The sequence below is a fragment of the Pyxicephalus adspersus genome, chromosome 6 (genome assembly GCF_032062135.1).
Source record: "Pyxicephalus adspersus chromosome 6, UCB_Pads_2.0, whole genome shotgun sequence".
NCBI lineage: Eukaryota > Metazoa > Chordata > Amphibia > Anura > Pyxicephalidae > Pyxicephalus > Pyxicephalus adspersus.
This window is the reverse complement of record NC_092863.1, coordinates 38,525,270-38,541,611: the sequence shown is the minus strand read 5'-3', so window position 1 is coordinate 38,541,611 and position 16,342 is coordinate 38,525,270. Positions and strand designations below refer to the sequence as shown.

The following is a 16,342-nucleotide window of genomic DNA, read 5'->3' as shown; positions in this document are numbered from 1 at the left end:
GGCGTCCTGTCCTGTGTATTGCGCTGCGATGTATGGCGTCCTGTCCTGTGTATTGCGCTGCGATGTATGGCGTCCTGTCCTGTGTATTGCGCTGCAATGTATGTCATCCCCCTGTGTTGCATTGGGCTGCGATGTATAGTGACCCCCGTGCTTTGTATTGCGCTGCAATGTATGACCTCCTGTATTTTGTATTGCCCTGCGATGTATGGTGACCCTCGTGTTGCAGTGACAGCTGTAAATATCATCATCCTGACTGAAAATGGCTCCGGCAGGATAAATGGAGACAACAAATCTCCCAAGTAGGGGCCCAGCTATGAAAGCCTGACTGGGCCCCAGGTCCTTCCCCCAACACCATACAGGAGAACATTTTAGCGTATATTATTCCATGGCGTCCTTCCTGAAAAATCTTGTCATTTTTATGTGATTGTTTGCTTTTCATGGCCATCTCATTCATACATATCTGGCTGTAGTGTTTAGTCTGAGAAGGGTAATAAAGTTCTGTTATCTGAGAAGAGAGGGCTCTGTGATTGGAGGAGAGCAGGTCACGTGACTGACCACCACACATACCATTGCCCCTGTTTATGCCCCATGATGTGTGTACCCTGTGCTGTGTTATTCTGTGGGCTTCATCTGCATTTTTATGTTGTGTGTGGGCCGCCTATTCATAATGCATAGACTTCCATACCATACAATGCATCATAATGCGTGTGCATTAACACTCTGCAATTGAGCGCTTCAATGTGAATGGATCTTTATTGTGGTATCTTTGTGTTAACAGACTGATACCACTGGAATCTAGTTCACATCTAGAAGTGTACAAAGGTCTTATACATGTCACCAAATGTTTTCTATAAAAGTCACTGCTTTTAGGATAAGTTTCAGTACAATTAGATTTATTCATTGTGTATTGTGTGTATTAATCATCATCTACTTCACATCTAGAAGTGTACAAACGTCTTATACATGTCACCAAATGTTTTTCTATAAAAGTCACTGCTTTTAGGATAAGTTTCAGTACAATTAGATTTATTCATTGTGTATTGTGTGTATTAATCATCACAAGTTACCCGGGCCAGGAAATCTTCCTCCTCTTACACATGGCGGAGTACTGGATGGGCCCATCTGCTGACCCTGGCATCACTAGCGTTCACATAAGCATTGTCTTGGGTGAGCAGAATGTACCACAACATGCCGAGTAATCTCTACTTTGGAGTTAATCTTTAAAACTTCTAATATAATGAGAGAGAGATTTTAAATAATGTTCAGCAATTGTTTTATCCTGACAAGTACAGTGAATGTAAGATTTATGGTAAACTTTGTGTTCTGTGCACATTATCCAGATGGCAGGGAGCTTAGATCTAGTTTAGGATATTAAAGGTTAAACCAGCAGCTTAGATCACATCCAACAGGATTGACAGCATCTTAATCTTCTCCTTTCACCTTTGGTATCTTTGTTTTCCACAGTTCTCAGAGAGAAATCTATTCTAAAACATCCAAGTGGAAGTATTCGATGGTACCATTGTTCATAAAAGTGGTGGTCATTTGATCACCACTTTTATCTATGATTGGCAATTCATGAATGACATGGCGATCTTACCATTTACAGCCACGTTTTTCTATGACCTGTCCAGATCAACATATTAGGGGTCTGCTCAGACTTGCAGTGAGATTGTGGTGCAGTTGGCACTTCTGCCATGGGGGGAATTCTTTGTGTACCGTCTACCTGCAGCAGCCTAATAGGGAATGAATGGGGTGACAGTGAGCAGTTTAGTACTATTCTTTACCACCCACTGTCAAATCTGCAAAGCTGGTTCTTTAAGAACTAATGCTGCGTTCTAAGTGGCCAGGCAGCTGGCAGGGAGCTGTGTGGGTGTTCTGCTGAAGGTATGATCCTACCCTTACAGTACCCTTACAGTACCCTTACTCAATAGGAAAGTGTATGCGACTGCAGTGCAAGTTACTGGGCTGCGTATATCACTTCAAAAGTTACTGCATTCAAACAAATGGATCTTCTGATCACCACGTCATTGTAAATATAGAATGGCAATTAAAGCTCTGATCACTACCATCCAAAATCTGATTAGTCCTTTTAGAAGTTTATAAAAGTGGCAATCTGATTTTGGAGAACAGAAAAGCAGTTATTTATTATCGGGATGTCACTTTGCTAATGTGCCCCATGGTATTCAGTGGTATTCACTGTTTAAGAGCAATGTGTACAGCAAGCTTTCTTACAGTGAGCCTCCCTTTAGCTCAAGTATGAAGATGTTAAACACAGATGGGAACGCTGGCTGTCAGCAGGCTTTCTTTGAGTTTAATGAAGTTCTGAGGCTGCTTCATGGCCACCATATTTGCCAGTGATATTTGTTAAACCTCCCAGAACTGGAGCTGAAGGGCACTTTAAATGTTTTAGCACATTTGCTTGCTAGCTGAAGGCTTTGTAACTTCTTAAGAAAGCTTACTGTACACTTTGCCCCTAAACACACCTAAGCTCCCATGTCCAAGCCAAGTTCTGTAGGAATATCAGCAATTAAACAATCTCATGAATGATGTGCTCAACAGTTCAGTTTTGCTCCTTTTTTTTGTAAGCAAGATTCAAGTTCTTTTTAGACGTTCAGTATTTTAAAGTATAACTAAAACCTTTTTTTAGACAGAATAGGTAAAGGTTAGCATAACTGTCCAATTTGATTCTTTTAGGGGGAGTCAAAAAGGAAAGCAAACAAGTAAATCTAAAATTTTAAAACGAGGGAACATCTTGCTATGGAACACTTGTACCTGTGACAATTACCTAAGAAGGGACCTCAAAATACATACATAGTAGTCACACAACTAACTGCTTATAATGTAATGTAATACCCATTTTTGAGAGGTGGGAGTATATAGAAGAAACTTTTACAAACACGGGGAGAACATAAAACCTCCATGTAGAGGCAAGATTTGAACCTAGAATCTTAGTTCTGCAGGACCAGAGTGCGAACCAGAGAGATCCCCAAAAAACAGTGGTTTCTTCTGTCAGCCCATATAACATTACAGAAAGCATCTGACTAAAATAAATCATTTCTTTACTGTGTGTTATAACCAGACCGGAAGGTGTTATAAGGCAATTTTAATGAGATAATTTTTCTGTGCCGGTGTGAAAATTGATTTGTAGGAGATGATTACTTGGTGTCAGAATGGAAAAGCCTGCTGCACATGGAGAGGTCTATTTTGTCTGAAACTGGGATTTGCAGGCAGGGATGCTCTTGTAATGGATTTATTGTTGTTATGACATTTTGGTAAATCCTGGGCACACCTAAAAGAGATACTCCATGCAACATCACATAAATATTTGTATATGATCCAAACATCCTTGCTGCACTACATAGTCAGGGCAGTGATTATGCCATTCATTGTTTCACTTTATCTTTTGTCTATAGATAGGTAAGAGCACCTACCTCTCTGTGTGTGTGTATGTATGTTCAGTAACATAATCTGGTTGTGTATCACTCCACTCCACCATCACTCGAAAAGGCATTGAGACATTTCAACTAAACTTGCCATACATATGACCGAGACTCATGTGAGTGCACCAGTCATCTTTGTACAGCGCTGTGCGACTTGCTATGTTCCACCACCACTCGGAAAGGCATTGAGACAATTAAACCAAACTTACTAGACATATAACCCAGACTCGGAGTGCACCGCCGATCTTTGTACAGCGCTGTGGTATATGTCAGAGGTATATTTGCATGTGTGTATGTATGTATTTGTGTATGTATTGCTCAGTGACAGTGTGCCTTCTGCTTACATACTTTTTTTCTTTTAACTCTTTTTCAAATTTCTGGCCTAAAATAATGCCTTCGAGAAAACATAAGGCAATTGGCCGAGTGCAATCAAAGGCAAAAAACTGAAACAACACGGTAGACAAGAAAATCCAGAGGACAGGAACAGAAGAATTGTGATGCTGAGCGAAAGAGCTACTTCATCCAGAGCTTTAGGGACAGTACAACAGCTTCAGGGAACTACAGGATAAAAGAGATAGAGCTGCTACATCTAGAGCTTCAGAGACAGCTACTACAGGGGTCGGCAAACTTTTTGGACTACTAGGCCATTTCAGGAGGTCAAGAAGGCACACTAGGTCAGAAGAAACAGGGTTTTAAAGGAAAGTTTTTTTCCAACTGTGACTGCAAGCGAGCAGCCTCAGTCTTCCGCTCATTGGCGGTGTAGTCTCTGTACGTATGCGCGTGCTTGGCATCAAAATGCCCCTTGAGATTCGAACGCTTGAAAGTGCTGTTGCTGTTGTTGCAGACTAAACACAGGGCCTTGTTGCCGCTTTGGACAAAGAATAATTTGTCAGTCTATTCGGGTTTGAAGACACAAAGTTCGAGGTCAACCTTCTGGAGACTGGTATCTGCGCGTTGCTTCTGCTCTTTAGGCATAGTAATTGGGGTTACTGTGCGGGAACTCGATGATATCGCCGGAACTCGTGATAATTAGATTAGGCCGGATTCAACAATAAATAACTAGGGGGGCATTAGGCTTGACTGGGATACTGGCTATGCCGTATCCAGCCTAAAGTGCCCTGGTTCTTGAATCTAATATTCAGCAACATTCTCTGGTGGAGAAACAATAGCCACTATTTAAAATCCTCAACCAGAGCATGTTACTGAACCTCCGCTTCACTGCTTTATTAAGAGATCCCAATTAATTTCTGTCATCTAAATTATTGGTTGTGTAGCTGACTAAAGTAATACAAGACGGTAAGCCTTGTTAGCCATTTGTATTAGATCATCTCTTTCATTTAAACTCATTTATGCTATGTCATTTTTCTTGCAGGAATTTGGGAATGATGATGATCGGAAAACCAATCTAAGGTGAGCCATTTGTTATTCTCAACCCTTTTGTTTGGCTTTGTCTGTTCTGTTGCATTAAATAATAAAAATGGTTTGATAAAATGCCACACTGCAACACATTGGTATTTCAGTTCTTTTATACAACTGATGGTTTCTTGTACAAAGGCAGCTAATGGCTAATTAGCGTAACATTAAAAGTTTTTGTTGGAGGTAGTTCATGAAAACAATGACTAGTCCATAGCAATCAATAAGAAATTGGCTGACATGAGTATTGGAAAAGGAAATATAATTTGTAGGGTTGCTGCATTTTGCACTCTTATCGAGTAAAGACAGTACTTTCAGCAGTGCAGTGAAAAGTCTTTCAGCAGTGCAGCAAGGGTTAGCACCACAAGATGGTGACAGTGAGTTGAACCAAACTTCATAAGAATCAAACTCCTCTGACACTAACCTTACCATCAGTCTAGCGCAGACTATTGTGCTGAAATTGCTTAATTTACTGCACAATCAGCGATTCTAACAATGTGAATTATAAGCTGCAACAAGTCCGAAAGAACCCGTCTTATTTTGTGGCTGGATAACGTTTAGTATGATTTAAGAACGACTTTTCTCAACCTTAACATGGGGAATCTGTGCAAAATGCTGACAGTCAGAAACCTTTATGGCAAATGAAACTTACATGGTCTCTTTGGCAATAATAAGATGTAAACCTAATTTATTTTTTACTTTAATGTGAACCCTAAAATTGGTTATCGGTTCAGTAGGGATTAAGTTTGCTTTGGTGCACAATGGTGACAAATCATTTTTATTTTTAAAATTTGCAGTAAAACACAGAAACCTCTCCTCATGTTTTCTTTACACCTGTGCAAAACTGATTTTCACTTACTACGTCCCGTGGATGTAGCTTTGCTGTGTCTTGTACACTTGATCCTAAATAAACATATATGTTTATATATTAAAGGGGACACACACACACACACACGCCTGTGCATGCCTTTGGGACTGCTCTATCTATATATATTTTCTTTGTATTATGTATTCTGTTATCAGTAAAATGTATCTAATCGTATATTTAATAATACACACTATGTATATATATATATATATATATATATATATATATATATTATATATATATCCTTAATTGAAATAGCCCAATGTGCCTTTTATATTGTTGACTGGGCACATGGATCACTGTGCATCGATTACACTGTGCCTCCCGGAGTAGTGAAGTGGAACAAAAGCCCACTATACTCGCCTGTCCCATTCCATCCTTCTATTCCTGGTTGCGCTGTTTGGCCAAGCCAGGATGATGTAACTCTACTACAGGTGTGCAGAAGTTTATTCAGTCCCAGCAACCGCAGGGGTCTGTTTGGTATTCTAGCCACCAAAGCTAAGCTCCGCATGCGCAATTCAGAAAATTTGACAGTTCCACAGAGAGATCAGTCCAGTAAGAATGCTTTTTGCAGAAGGGACATGACCTTTATCTTACCTCAGTAAAGCTCTGCCTTGGGCCAAGTTTTTGAACTAGAAGTCAAGTTCAACTTTAAGTACTCTTTTGCTTTTTAGGAACTGAAACAAAGCAAGCACTCTCATAATGAAAGTATATTGTTTGCATCTAGTATTGTGCAACTGGTCATTTCTAAAACCTGGGAAACAGGAATTTAAAAGCGAAGACGGGCTGCCACCATATATTGGCTATCCTCTCCTTAGTGCCCAAAAAAACAATACTACATAAATAGCTAGACCCAAATCCACTGACACTTGGGCTTTTTCAGGAAAAATTGGGAGATTGTGTAACCATTTTTTTTCCTCCTTCCATATTATACAAGTATATTTTCATGTGCCTTTTTTTTCTTTTTGTTATAACCCTGGTTGTTGTTTTGTTTTTACTGTTATTTATTTAGCATCCTTCAATAAAAAGTTTTTTTAAAGAAAGCTAGGACATACAGATGTGCAGCTTGTTGGCTATGAATTTTGTACTTACTGGGAGAGCCAGTCTTCTTAACCCATGCAACCAGCTTACTATGGTTTAGTCTGCCTAATGGCAGAACTCCATGTGACCTAGGATTCCATTGTAACCCTGGGAAAGAAACCCTAATTTAGTCCTTAATTCCCCAGCTATTGTGTATCTGGCCCGTCCCTATCATTGATTATATTTTCTTGGTTTCAGTAAAGAGGACTGCATATAACAAGTGGGTGTTACCTAGGGTGGTCTGACATGTAGATGTTACCTAGAACAGCCACCTGCATGCAGATACACTTGTCTAGGAAAACCCAGTCTTTCAGTCTGACATCCATTACCTCATTTTAAGATTTACATTCTCCTAGGAGTGAGCCCACGGCTTGTATCAGGGCTGAGGGCTAGTGAGAGCAGTGCTATGACAGAATGCATGATTTTTTTGTCTCAGAAAGCTCTGTATGACACCTTAAAGGTTCCTCCCCTATCCATTATCTGCCTGCATAGGAAATAAGCACAGAGATATGATATATGCTATGATATAACTGGGCCTAAAATAATGCATGTAATAAAAAAGGCATAATGCATCACATTTTGCACCACAGGTCCTAAATTGCAGAAACAGATCAGCCTGAAGAGGCTCTTTGTGTTAACAGGTTGACATTCAAAAATTCGTCAACCTCCAGACCTGAGGAGTGTCAAATTTTTGAAAATTCTGGATTTTTTTTTTTTTTTATACTTACCTCCACACACAGGCCAGCCTTCCTCTCGTAGCACCCGCAGACATCTGGCACAGTTCCAGGGAGCAGGCAGCAGGGACTTCTCAATGTGTATTTAGTTTAGCAAGCAAGACCTAAAGCTGTTTCACAAAACATTAGTGGCCGAACACAGTACTGCAGTCACTGTATTGAAAATGTGATCTGAAATTCATGCCTTGAAACTGAAGGATCCGGATTGTCGATGGCTAGATTTTCAATTGTCCACCTGTATTTGTTTAAATCTGGGGAAGAAAAATGAGGTCAGGGACCTGGCTGTGCTGTGTGGTAAGTGTGTGTGTGTGTGTGTGTGTGTGTATATATATATATATATATATATATATATCTTGGGTAATTGAAAACTACAGATCCTTTGGCACATACAGCAGTTCATGCAATTGGTTAATTGCTTGCATTTATGCTTGTATGTTTTTCCAGTTACAGCTCTGTGTTGGTAACATTTCTCCTCGCCATTTGAAATGTCCTGATGCTCAAATCTGTTATTTGGCATTCTCAGTAGTTTTCTAACATTATCTCTTGCTGACCAATAATGGGTTAAAATTACTTGTAACTTTGCTCTTCCTTTTACCCACACAGTGGGGTCTTTTTTTGCTGCTGTTTCTTTCTTTGTACTTCTTCCACAAAAGGTCAGTCATGATGGCTGAGTCAGCCAGAAGGACAATGAGCCTCATTTCTTGTTCTTAGAAGAGAGCCTTTCTGTTCTGACTTTTGTTAGCATAATCTGCTGACTCACGTCATCAGGCGTGACACACTGAGAACGTCACCCCCAGAGAAAGCTAAATATAAATTCATTTTTATTAACTCCATCTCTTATGGTGTTACACGTTTGTGGGAATAGAAGAGTTTGTTTTTTTCTTGTTTGTTACATGCAAATAAGAGGATAAAACCTGTAACTCCACTTCTCAATGCAACACATGACCTTGTAGAAAGAATGTATTTCCTTATGACTGTGTATGTACAAACATGTAGTGGTGTGTTAGCATGCAGGTGTGGCCATCTCTGTAGGCATTCAAGTTTAGTTTATTACACTGACAGCACCCCAGCTCTCTTACATTACTCTGCTCTTCTCAGCTAGTGTGCTGACAGGACGTGGAGCTGCTGAGAGTAGCAGAGTAGTGTAAGTGTACATATACCGGGCCACGGCAACAGAACTTTTCATAGACCTAAATGACCTGTACCACCCGTATGGTTGGATTAAGGCCAGAGGTTTTTACAGGGTGGACAAGAATTCTGCACCAAACATAAAAATCACTAAAGTCAGATGACATCAAGAAAGATGCAGGTAGGTACTTGGGTTGAGGTTAGCTTAGAATAGGTGAGGTTAAACTTTGAAACAGTAATATTTTCAAAACTTCGCCTCTTGTGCTCCCAAAATGGTAATGCGGTTTTCAACTTTTGTTGGTCAACTGCTTAGCCCTCATCTCTGTCTCTGACCTATGCAGGGAGAAGTGGCATGTGGATGTCATATGACAGGCAGAGGTGTATTTATTGGCTTGGAAAAGAGTTTTTTTTTTTTTTTTTTTGCCCCTCACTGATTTTGTATCCTGGGTTATTTTTAAGCTGAAAAGTTCATATTTGGCACCAGCTGCTCTACACACTGGCAATGAATGCTTCAAAATAATTTTCATGCTTTTGAGATCAAGCTGTTAAAATGATGCAGGCTTAGGAATGTGTGCGTAGTCCCTCTCCATCCCTAAAGTGTTTTACTGTTTTTGTTTTGTTTTTTAACATAAAGGAAGAATAGAAGGAAAGTTAGGGATGTGAGTCTTCATATGATACTTTGTGTTTCTGAGATAAGCCCATAGTTCCCAGGTGATGTTTTGTTTATTTCTACATTTGACCTTCTGTACGCCTTTCTCTGAATTACTGGGATGTGTTGATGAAAGGACGATTATGTAGGAAGGGAATGGTCAGCTGCTTCTGTCTCTAGTGCCAGTACATATTTATTCTTGCTGCTCACAGATGAACTGTACTCTTCCCTAGGCTTGGATGGCTGGAGAGCTTTGCTGTGTTCATTTCTGTAAGTTTTCCTAATTAGTCACAAATTATTTGGCTAATAAATTGTATCGTGGGCACTTGCTGCATTTTTGTTTCTAATTGCTATATAATGGGTACTAATCAATCCCTTATCATGAATATAAATCTTTTAATCCTTTTTTTACTTGCCCAGATAAGAATGGGCAAATACCTGAAACTACAACCAGAACCTGGTCTTGTAAAGCCAACTGGACAGGGATTTTATACTGCATTAATTAATCAAGCATATTCCTGACAAATATGAACTAATACTACCTAAATTATTTCTATATTATCTGTTTGTTTTGTGAAGAATGTTTTGTCAATATTTTTCAAATTGTCATTACAAAAAAAACATAAAACAATTAGTAACTAGTATCATATCGACTGCAAGGGAAAGATAGATTATTTTATGTTCCTATCCTTTATATTCTAAAGATGAATAACGCATGGGAACTTATTTTAGCTCTTTTCAGCTTTTCTTACTAAATATAACTGGCAAATAACAGTTGGTATATCTTGTAATATGGAGTCTGATGCCAACAGTAAGTTCATAAATGAAAAGGAAAGCTTTAAAATTGCCGTGGTCCATAGGGGTGTAAACCAATGCAGGAGCTCAAGTGACAATTGAATACATACAGTTAGGTCCATGAATATTTGGACAGAGACAACTTTTTTCTAATTTTGGTTCTGTACACTACCACAATTTGATTTTAAATGAAACAACTCAGTGAGTTGAACAAAAAGATTGCATAACAATGTGAGGAACTTAAGCCTTTTTTACACAATCACTTTATTTCAGGGGCTCAAAAGTAATTGGACAATTGACTCAAAGGAGAGAGGGTGCTTGTATGTGGAATACTTTACTGTGAACAGAGAACATGCGGTCAAAGGAGCTCTCCATGCAGGTGAAACAAGCCATCCTTATGCTGCAAAACCAGAAAAAAATACTCATCCAAGAAATTGCTACAATATTAGGAGTGGCAAAATCTACGGTTTAGTACATCATGAGAAAGAAACAAAGCACTGGTGAACTCCGCAACGCCAAAAGACCTGGACGTCCACGGAAGACAACAGTGGTGGATGATCGCAGAATCATTTCCATGGTGAAGAGAAACCCCTTCACAACAGCCAACCAAGTGAACAACACTCTCCAGGAAGTAGGCGTATCGATATCCAAGTCTACCATAAAGAGAAGACTGTATGAAAGTAAATACAGAGGGTGCACTGCAAGGTGCAAGCCACTCATAAGCCTCAAGAATAGAAAGGCTAGATTGGACTTTGCTCAAAAACATCTAAAAAAGCCAGCACAGTTCTGGAAAATCATTCTTTGGACAGATGAAACCAAGATCAACCTTTACCAGAATGATGGCAAGAAAAAAGTATGAAGAAGGCATGGAAAAGCTCACGATCCAAAGCATACCACATCATCTGTAAAACATGGCGGAGGCAGTGTGATGGTTTGGGCGTGCATGGCTGCCAGTGGCACTGGGACACTAGTGTTTATCCATGATGTGACACAGGACAGAAGCAGCCGAATGAATTCTGAGGTGTTCAGAGACATACTGTCTGCTCAAATCCAGCTAAATGCAGTCACATTGATTGGGAGGCATTTCATATTACAGATGGACAATGACCCAAAACATACAGCCAAACCAACCCAGGAGTTTATTAAAGCAAAGAAGTGGAATATTCTTGAATGGCCAAGTCAGTCACCTGATCTGAACCCAATTGAGCATGCATTTCACTTGTTGAAGACTAAACTTCAGGCAGAAAGGCCCACAAACAGCAACTGAAAGTCTCCGCAGTAAAGGCCTGGCAGAGAATTAAAAAGGAGGAAACCCAGCATCTGGTTATGTCTATGAGGTCAAGACTACAGGTTGTCATTGCCAGCAAAGGGTTTTCAACCAAGTATTAGAGATGAATATTTATTTTCAGCTTTAATTTGTCAAATTACTTTTAGGCCCCTAAAACAAAGTAATTGTGTGGGAAAAAAAAAAACAAAAAAAAAGGCTTTAGTTTCTCACATTTTTATGCACTTTTTGTTCAACCCACTGAATTAAAGCTGAAAGTTTGCAGTTCAACTGAATCTGAGTTGTTTCATTTAAAATTAATTGTGGTAATGTACAGAACCAAAATTAGAAAAAAAGGTTCTATGTCTAAATATTTATGGACCTAACTGTTCATGTATTTAATTACTTTATTATATACTATATATGAGATCTATATATGTACAGCATTAAGACAACAAGATAGGTAACATATGCAGTAATAAAACGTTCAGAAGGGAAGACTAATTTATTATTTGTACGGTACTTTGAATTGTGTGGAGAACTTTTCTGGCTGCAGTGAGAATCATCAGGAATTTTATTTTGTTTGCATTCTTTCCTTATGTAGCTCTGTTGTCTTTCTACATTTAAGAAAAGACTACCTACACTTGTTACTCCTGTTAATGTTTACTTTTGGATGTTATGCAAAAACATGTTTTGCCCAAAATTTAGCCTCCAGAAGTAAATTGTAATTATCGTGGTATATAATATTCCCATGCATGTTTAATGTCTCTTAGCACATAATATAGACTTTAGCATTGACCTCCGATGACACAGCTCTTTGTACTGACAGCCCATTCTTCTGCCATATGATACTGATGAGCATTACCATCCCTCCAGTGACCTAATAATGCTGCCATGTGAATGAATTAGAGAAACATGAAGTCATCTTTCCCGTGTGAAGGGATAGATGTATCCGAGAAGAAGATGTTGAACACACCATTTTTATTTAATACAACTTACTCTGCAGCATTTTACTCTGTACATTTATGTGATTAGTTGGCTAAGAAAAGGCAGTGCTGCAGGACTGAAAGAAATCAGAGACAGAACAGAATAATAAAAGCTTTGTTTAATGGCTACAAATGCTTCAGAGGTGCATGTGACTGTACCCCAATATGATGCTTCTCACATGGACAGCGGCAGTGCAGGACTTTTGGGAGCCAGGCTGAATCTAGTGTAGGTACACAGTACCTGAAGTCAATTTTGAGGATATAAAGGACTAGAATGCACACTCATGTTTATTATATTTGCCCTATATATGAAGATATTCTTGTTTATATTCTTAAATATTTGTTGTGTCTTCGCTATGTTTGTAAATGTGCATGTATCTGTTCCATCTTCATCAAAGGTCTACATGGAAAAAACTGTTTTAATACTTGGGTTTTTAGACTTGGGCTGTGATCATTTATATTTTTTTAACTTATGTTTTTGATGTGTATTTAATATATGCTTTTTTTTTTCTTCAGTTTGAGCGACAGCTTTTTCATGGTGAAGGGTGCTGCCCTCTTCTTGCAGCAGGGAAACAGCTACCAAGGACAAAGGAGTCTTCTACACTTGCACAAGAATGCTGGTACGGGGTGGCCGTAAGGTCAGAGGCTTTCTGAGGGATGTAGAATAGTTATTGGCTTTGCAGCTAATTGTGTTACTTTGATTTCTTGGGACAGATCACATGTATGCCTTTCAATCTGACAAATGTTGGAGAAGGTAGCAAGGTTGTAAGGCCTTCCAGCTGACCTCAGGGGAAATGATGTAACAATTGCCTTAACTGTAATGGAAACGATTTTCTTCAGGGCTGAAATTTGTTATTTTCTCCCTTTACAGCCCCTCGAGGCCTGCAACTTGTCTTTTGTCTTTCTGGTACACTCAATGTATTTTTCTTCCTTTCTAATTCTTTTATGTTTCTGGTTTTTCTTTTCTTTCTATCTTTCTTTAAAAAAAAAAAACAATTCAATGCAGAGTATTGAAGAGAGTAAATCTGTGAGGTTTTTTAGTATTTAGATGATCTGCTGTCAGCCAAATGGGAGGTGAGGGCAAACCATCCAGTTGGAACATCTCTTGCAGTTACAGCTGCCTCAGAAGTAGGTAGTTGTTACTTTTGTAGACATTAAGGAAGATTTCTTCATTAAAACTGAATCTGACAAATGTTTTACCCACTTAACACGTAAATCAAATTTAATCAAAAAAGTTTATAGATGCATTTAAAAAAACAAAACACTATGGTGCACTTAAAAATTTAGGTTGGCAATCTGCTTTTTTGACATTTCTGTCTTTTTCAGTGGACTATTTTTTTGGCTTCTCATATCAGTTATATTTTGAAATGATAGTGGTTGACTGATCATTGTATGTAAAAAGTAAATTCTATTTTGTTTTTGGTACTAAGGAGAAATAGGAGAAACCCGGAGAAATCGGCAATTGTAAGGATCTGAGTGACTGATTTGTGATGACTATAAGACTGGGGTAGAATATCTTTAGTATGGTAGATCTTGTGGGTTGTTTCCATTAGTCAGTGGTGTGGTAATCATTGACCAGGTCATTGTCACGCAAAGTTTAATGGTGTGTGGAGAGTGTCCTTTCTGGACTGACCCCACAGAAGAACTACTGTAGAATAAATTGCTGAAAACTTTAGTGCTGACCTTAAACACATAGTTCATCATCGCTTGCTGCATATGGGATTTTCTAATTGTGGACCAGTCAGTGCCAATGCTGACCCCTGTCTAATGCTATATGTACATTGGGCACATAAGCATCAGAAGTAGGCCATATCCTGGTCTGATGAATCTTGTTTTTTTTAGATTATGTGTATGACTGTGTGTGTTGTTTAACCAGGGAAGAGGTGGCAGCAGGGCAGACTATGGGAAGAAGGCAGGCTGGTGGTGACCTAAAGCGTTTGTTGCTAAGGTCTTGGTGTCAGATACCACAGGACACCTTCGGAGTCATATCCAAGGGTATTAGCTATTTTGGTTGCACAAGGGGAACCCAACCAATATAATGCAGATAGTTGTTATGTTTTGGCTGTTTCTGTATGTAGCGAGTTTGTTTGATCTTTCTTGTGCAGCTGAAAAACCATTAAAGGGTAAAGTTAAGAAACCATATCACAGTGGCATATTCCTGTGTGAGCATTGTAATTGTATACAGTCTGCAGGCTTTTCATGCTCTCATGTTTTTAACTATATTTGGGGAAAATATCTATTTTATGCATTGAATTTTGCATTGCTTTTTGTTAAATTAAGTTTTTCTTCTAGTACCTGTAAAATATTTACATCAAGAAACACTTTAAAAAGGATGTTGCATTCTTTATTTGTTACTTTTGATTATCTTTTGGGAGATAATCAAAGAATGAGAATATTAGACTCATTTTAAAGTAATATTATTTTTTGTTTTTTTCTTTTTTTTTTTTTGCCCCTCAAAGGAGATCTACCTCAACACCTTCAGGTGATGATAAATCTTCTCCGTTCTGAGGATCGCATCAAACTGGTAAGACACGACTAAATGTACAATTATGTGGTTTCCGGGTTTTTTTAAGTTTACATAAAGGAACATCCAAAATCTTATACTGCTTGTTATGATATGTGTAAAGGAAGCACACAAATATTTCAACTTCATTATTGTGTGAACGAGCAGCAGTAGGGTCGGAGGTTTGAATGTTGGCCAGGATACTACCTGCACAAAACCAGTGTGTTTGCATGCGCTTTTGAAATTCAGGGGAAAAAAACATATTGGTAGGTGAATTAGCAACCCCCAAATAAGTTTTTGACTATGTTTGGAACATTAGACTAAAACTTTGGTATGGGCATAGGATTGGGAACTCTGAAGGAGATTTAATGACATGACTATGAACCCTTTAAAAGACTTCATTATATGTTGGCTTTATATACTGTAAGTATACCAGCTGATAACCTGGCATTGCTCAGGTATTTATTCATTTATTGCAATCCTGTATTATGCAGGAAAAGGAATCTAAGAAAGCTATAGTGATTTTCTTGTCTACGATGTGTTTTTTTGCCTTTGATTGCACTCGGCCAATTGCCTTAAGTTTTCTCGAAGGCATTATTACAGGCCAGAAATTTGTAAAAGACTCCAAAAAATAGTATGTAAAAATATAGACAAAAAGCACACTGTCACTGAGCAATAAATACATACATACATACATACATACATACATGCAAATATAGCTCTGACACATACCACAGCGCTGTACAAAGATCAGCGGTGCACTCCCATGTGTCTGAGTTGGTTTAAATGTCTCGATGCGTTTCCGAATGATGGTGGAACATAGCAAGTTTGGTTGAAATGTCACCATGCGTTTCCTAGTGATGACAAACGCACATGCATACATCCAAATATAGCTCTGACATATAGCACAGCGCTGTACAAAGAGGACTGGTGCACTCACATGAGTCTCAGTCATATGTATGGCAAGTTTGGTTGGAATGTCTCCATTCATTTTCGAGTGATGGTGGAACATACAGTATACACACACACACACACACACACACACACAATTTTATATATATATAGCGTATATATAGAGAGTATATAAATAATAGTATTCCAATGATAAACAAGTAGCCAAATAAGTCTTAAGATGATGAGGGGAATAGCTCCTCCTTCCCAGATTGATTCTTTTGCAGTCTTAGTATGTCTATAGCTGAGAAAACTGGTTGTAATAAAAATTTGGATGGAAAATACCTTCTAACTTGTTTTATTAATAAACAATAATTTGTTTATTTGTAGTCATTTCAGTTGTAGATGTAGTTCAATAGGAGTCAAGTTGATGGGCATTCGGTTTTACAATCTAGATTTTTCCACCCATAGTTTTAAGATAACACTTCCCTGACTTGTTTATAGTCATTTTTTCTCGAAGGTCTTTCCATTATAGTATCTACTAAAAACAAAATGGTGGCAAAATACACATGTAAAATTCATAATCTATGA

General features: G+C 38.5%; 1 protein-coding gene across 3 annotated transcripts in view; it reads left to right on the top strand.

The window, feature by feature from the left end:
* The window catches only part of SSH1 (slingshot protein phosphatase 1), a 41,878-nt gene that overhangs the window by 1,927 nt on the left and 23,609 nt on the right, over positions 1-16,342 (top strand). For 2 of the 3 annotated variants that reach the window (XM_072415348.1, XM_072415347.1), the window contains exons 2-4: positions 4,813-4,850; positions 12,874-12,977; positions 14,817-14,881. In XM_072415348.1, coding sequence (XP_072271449.1) covers positions 4,813-4,850; positions 12,874-12,977; positions 14,817-14,881 — 207 coding nt within the window. Of the gene's footprint in view, positions 1-4,812; positions 4,851-12,873; positions 12,996-14,816; positions 14,882-16,342 lie in introns of those variants that run through there. The other variant, XM_072415349.1, reaches the window with a different exon arrangement.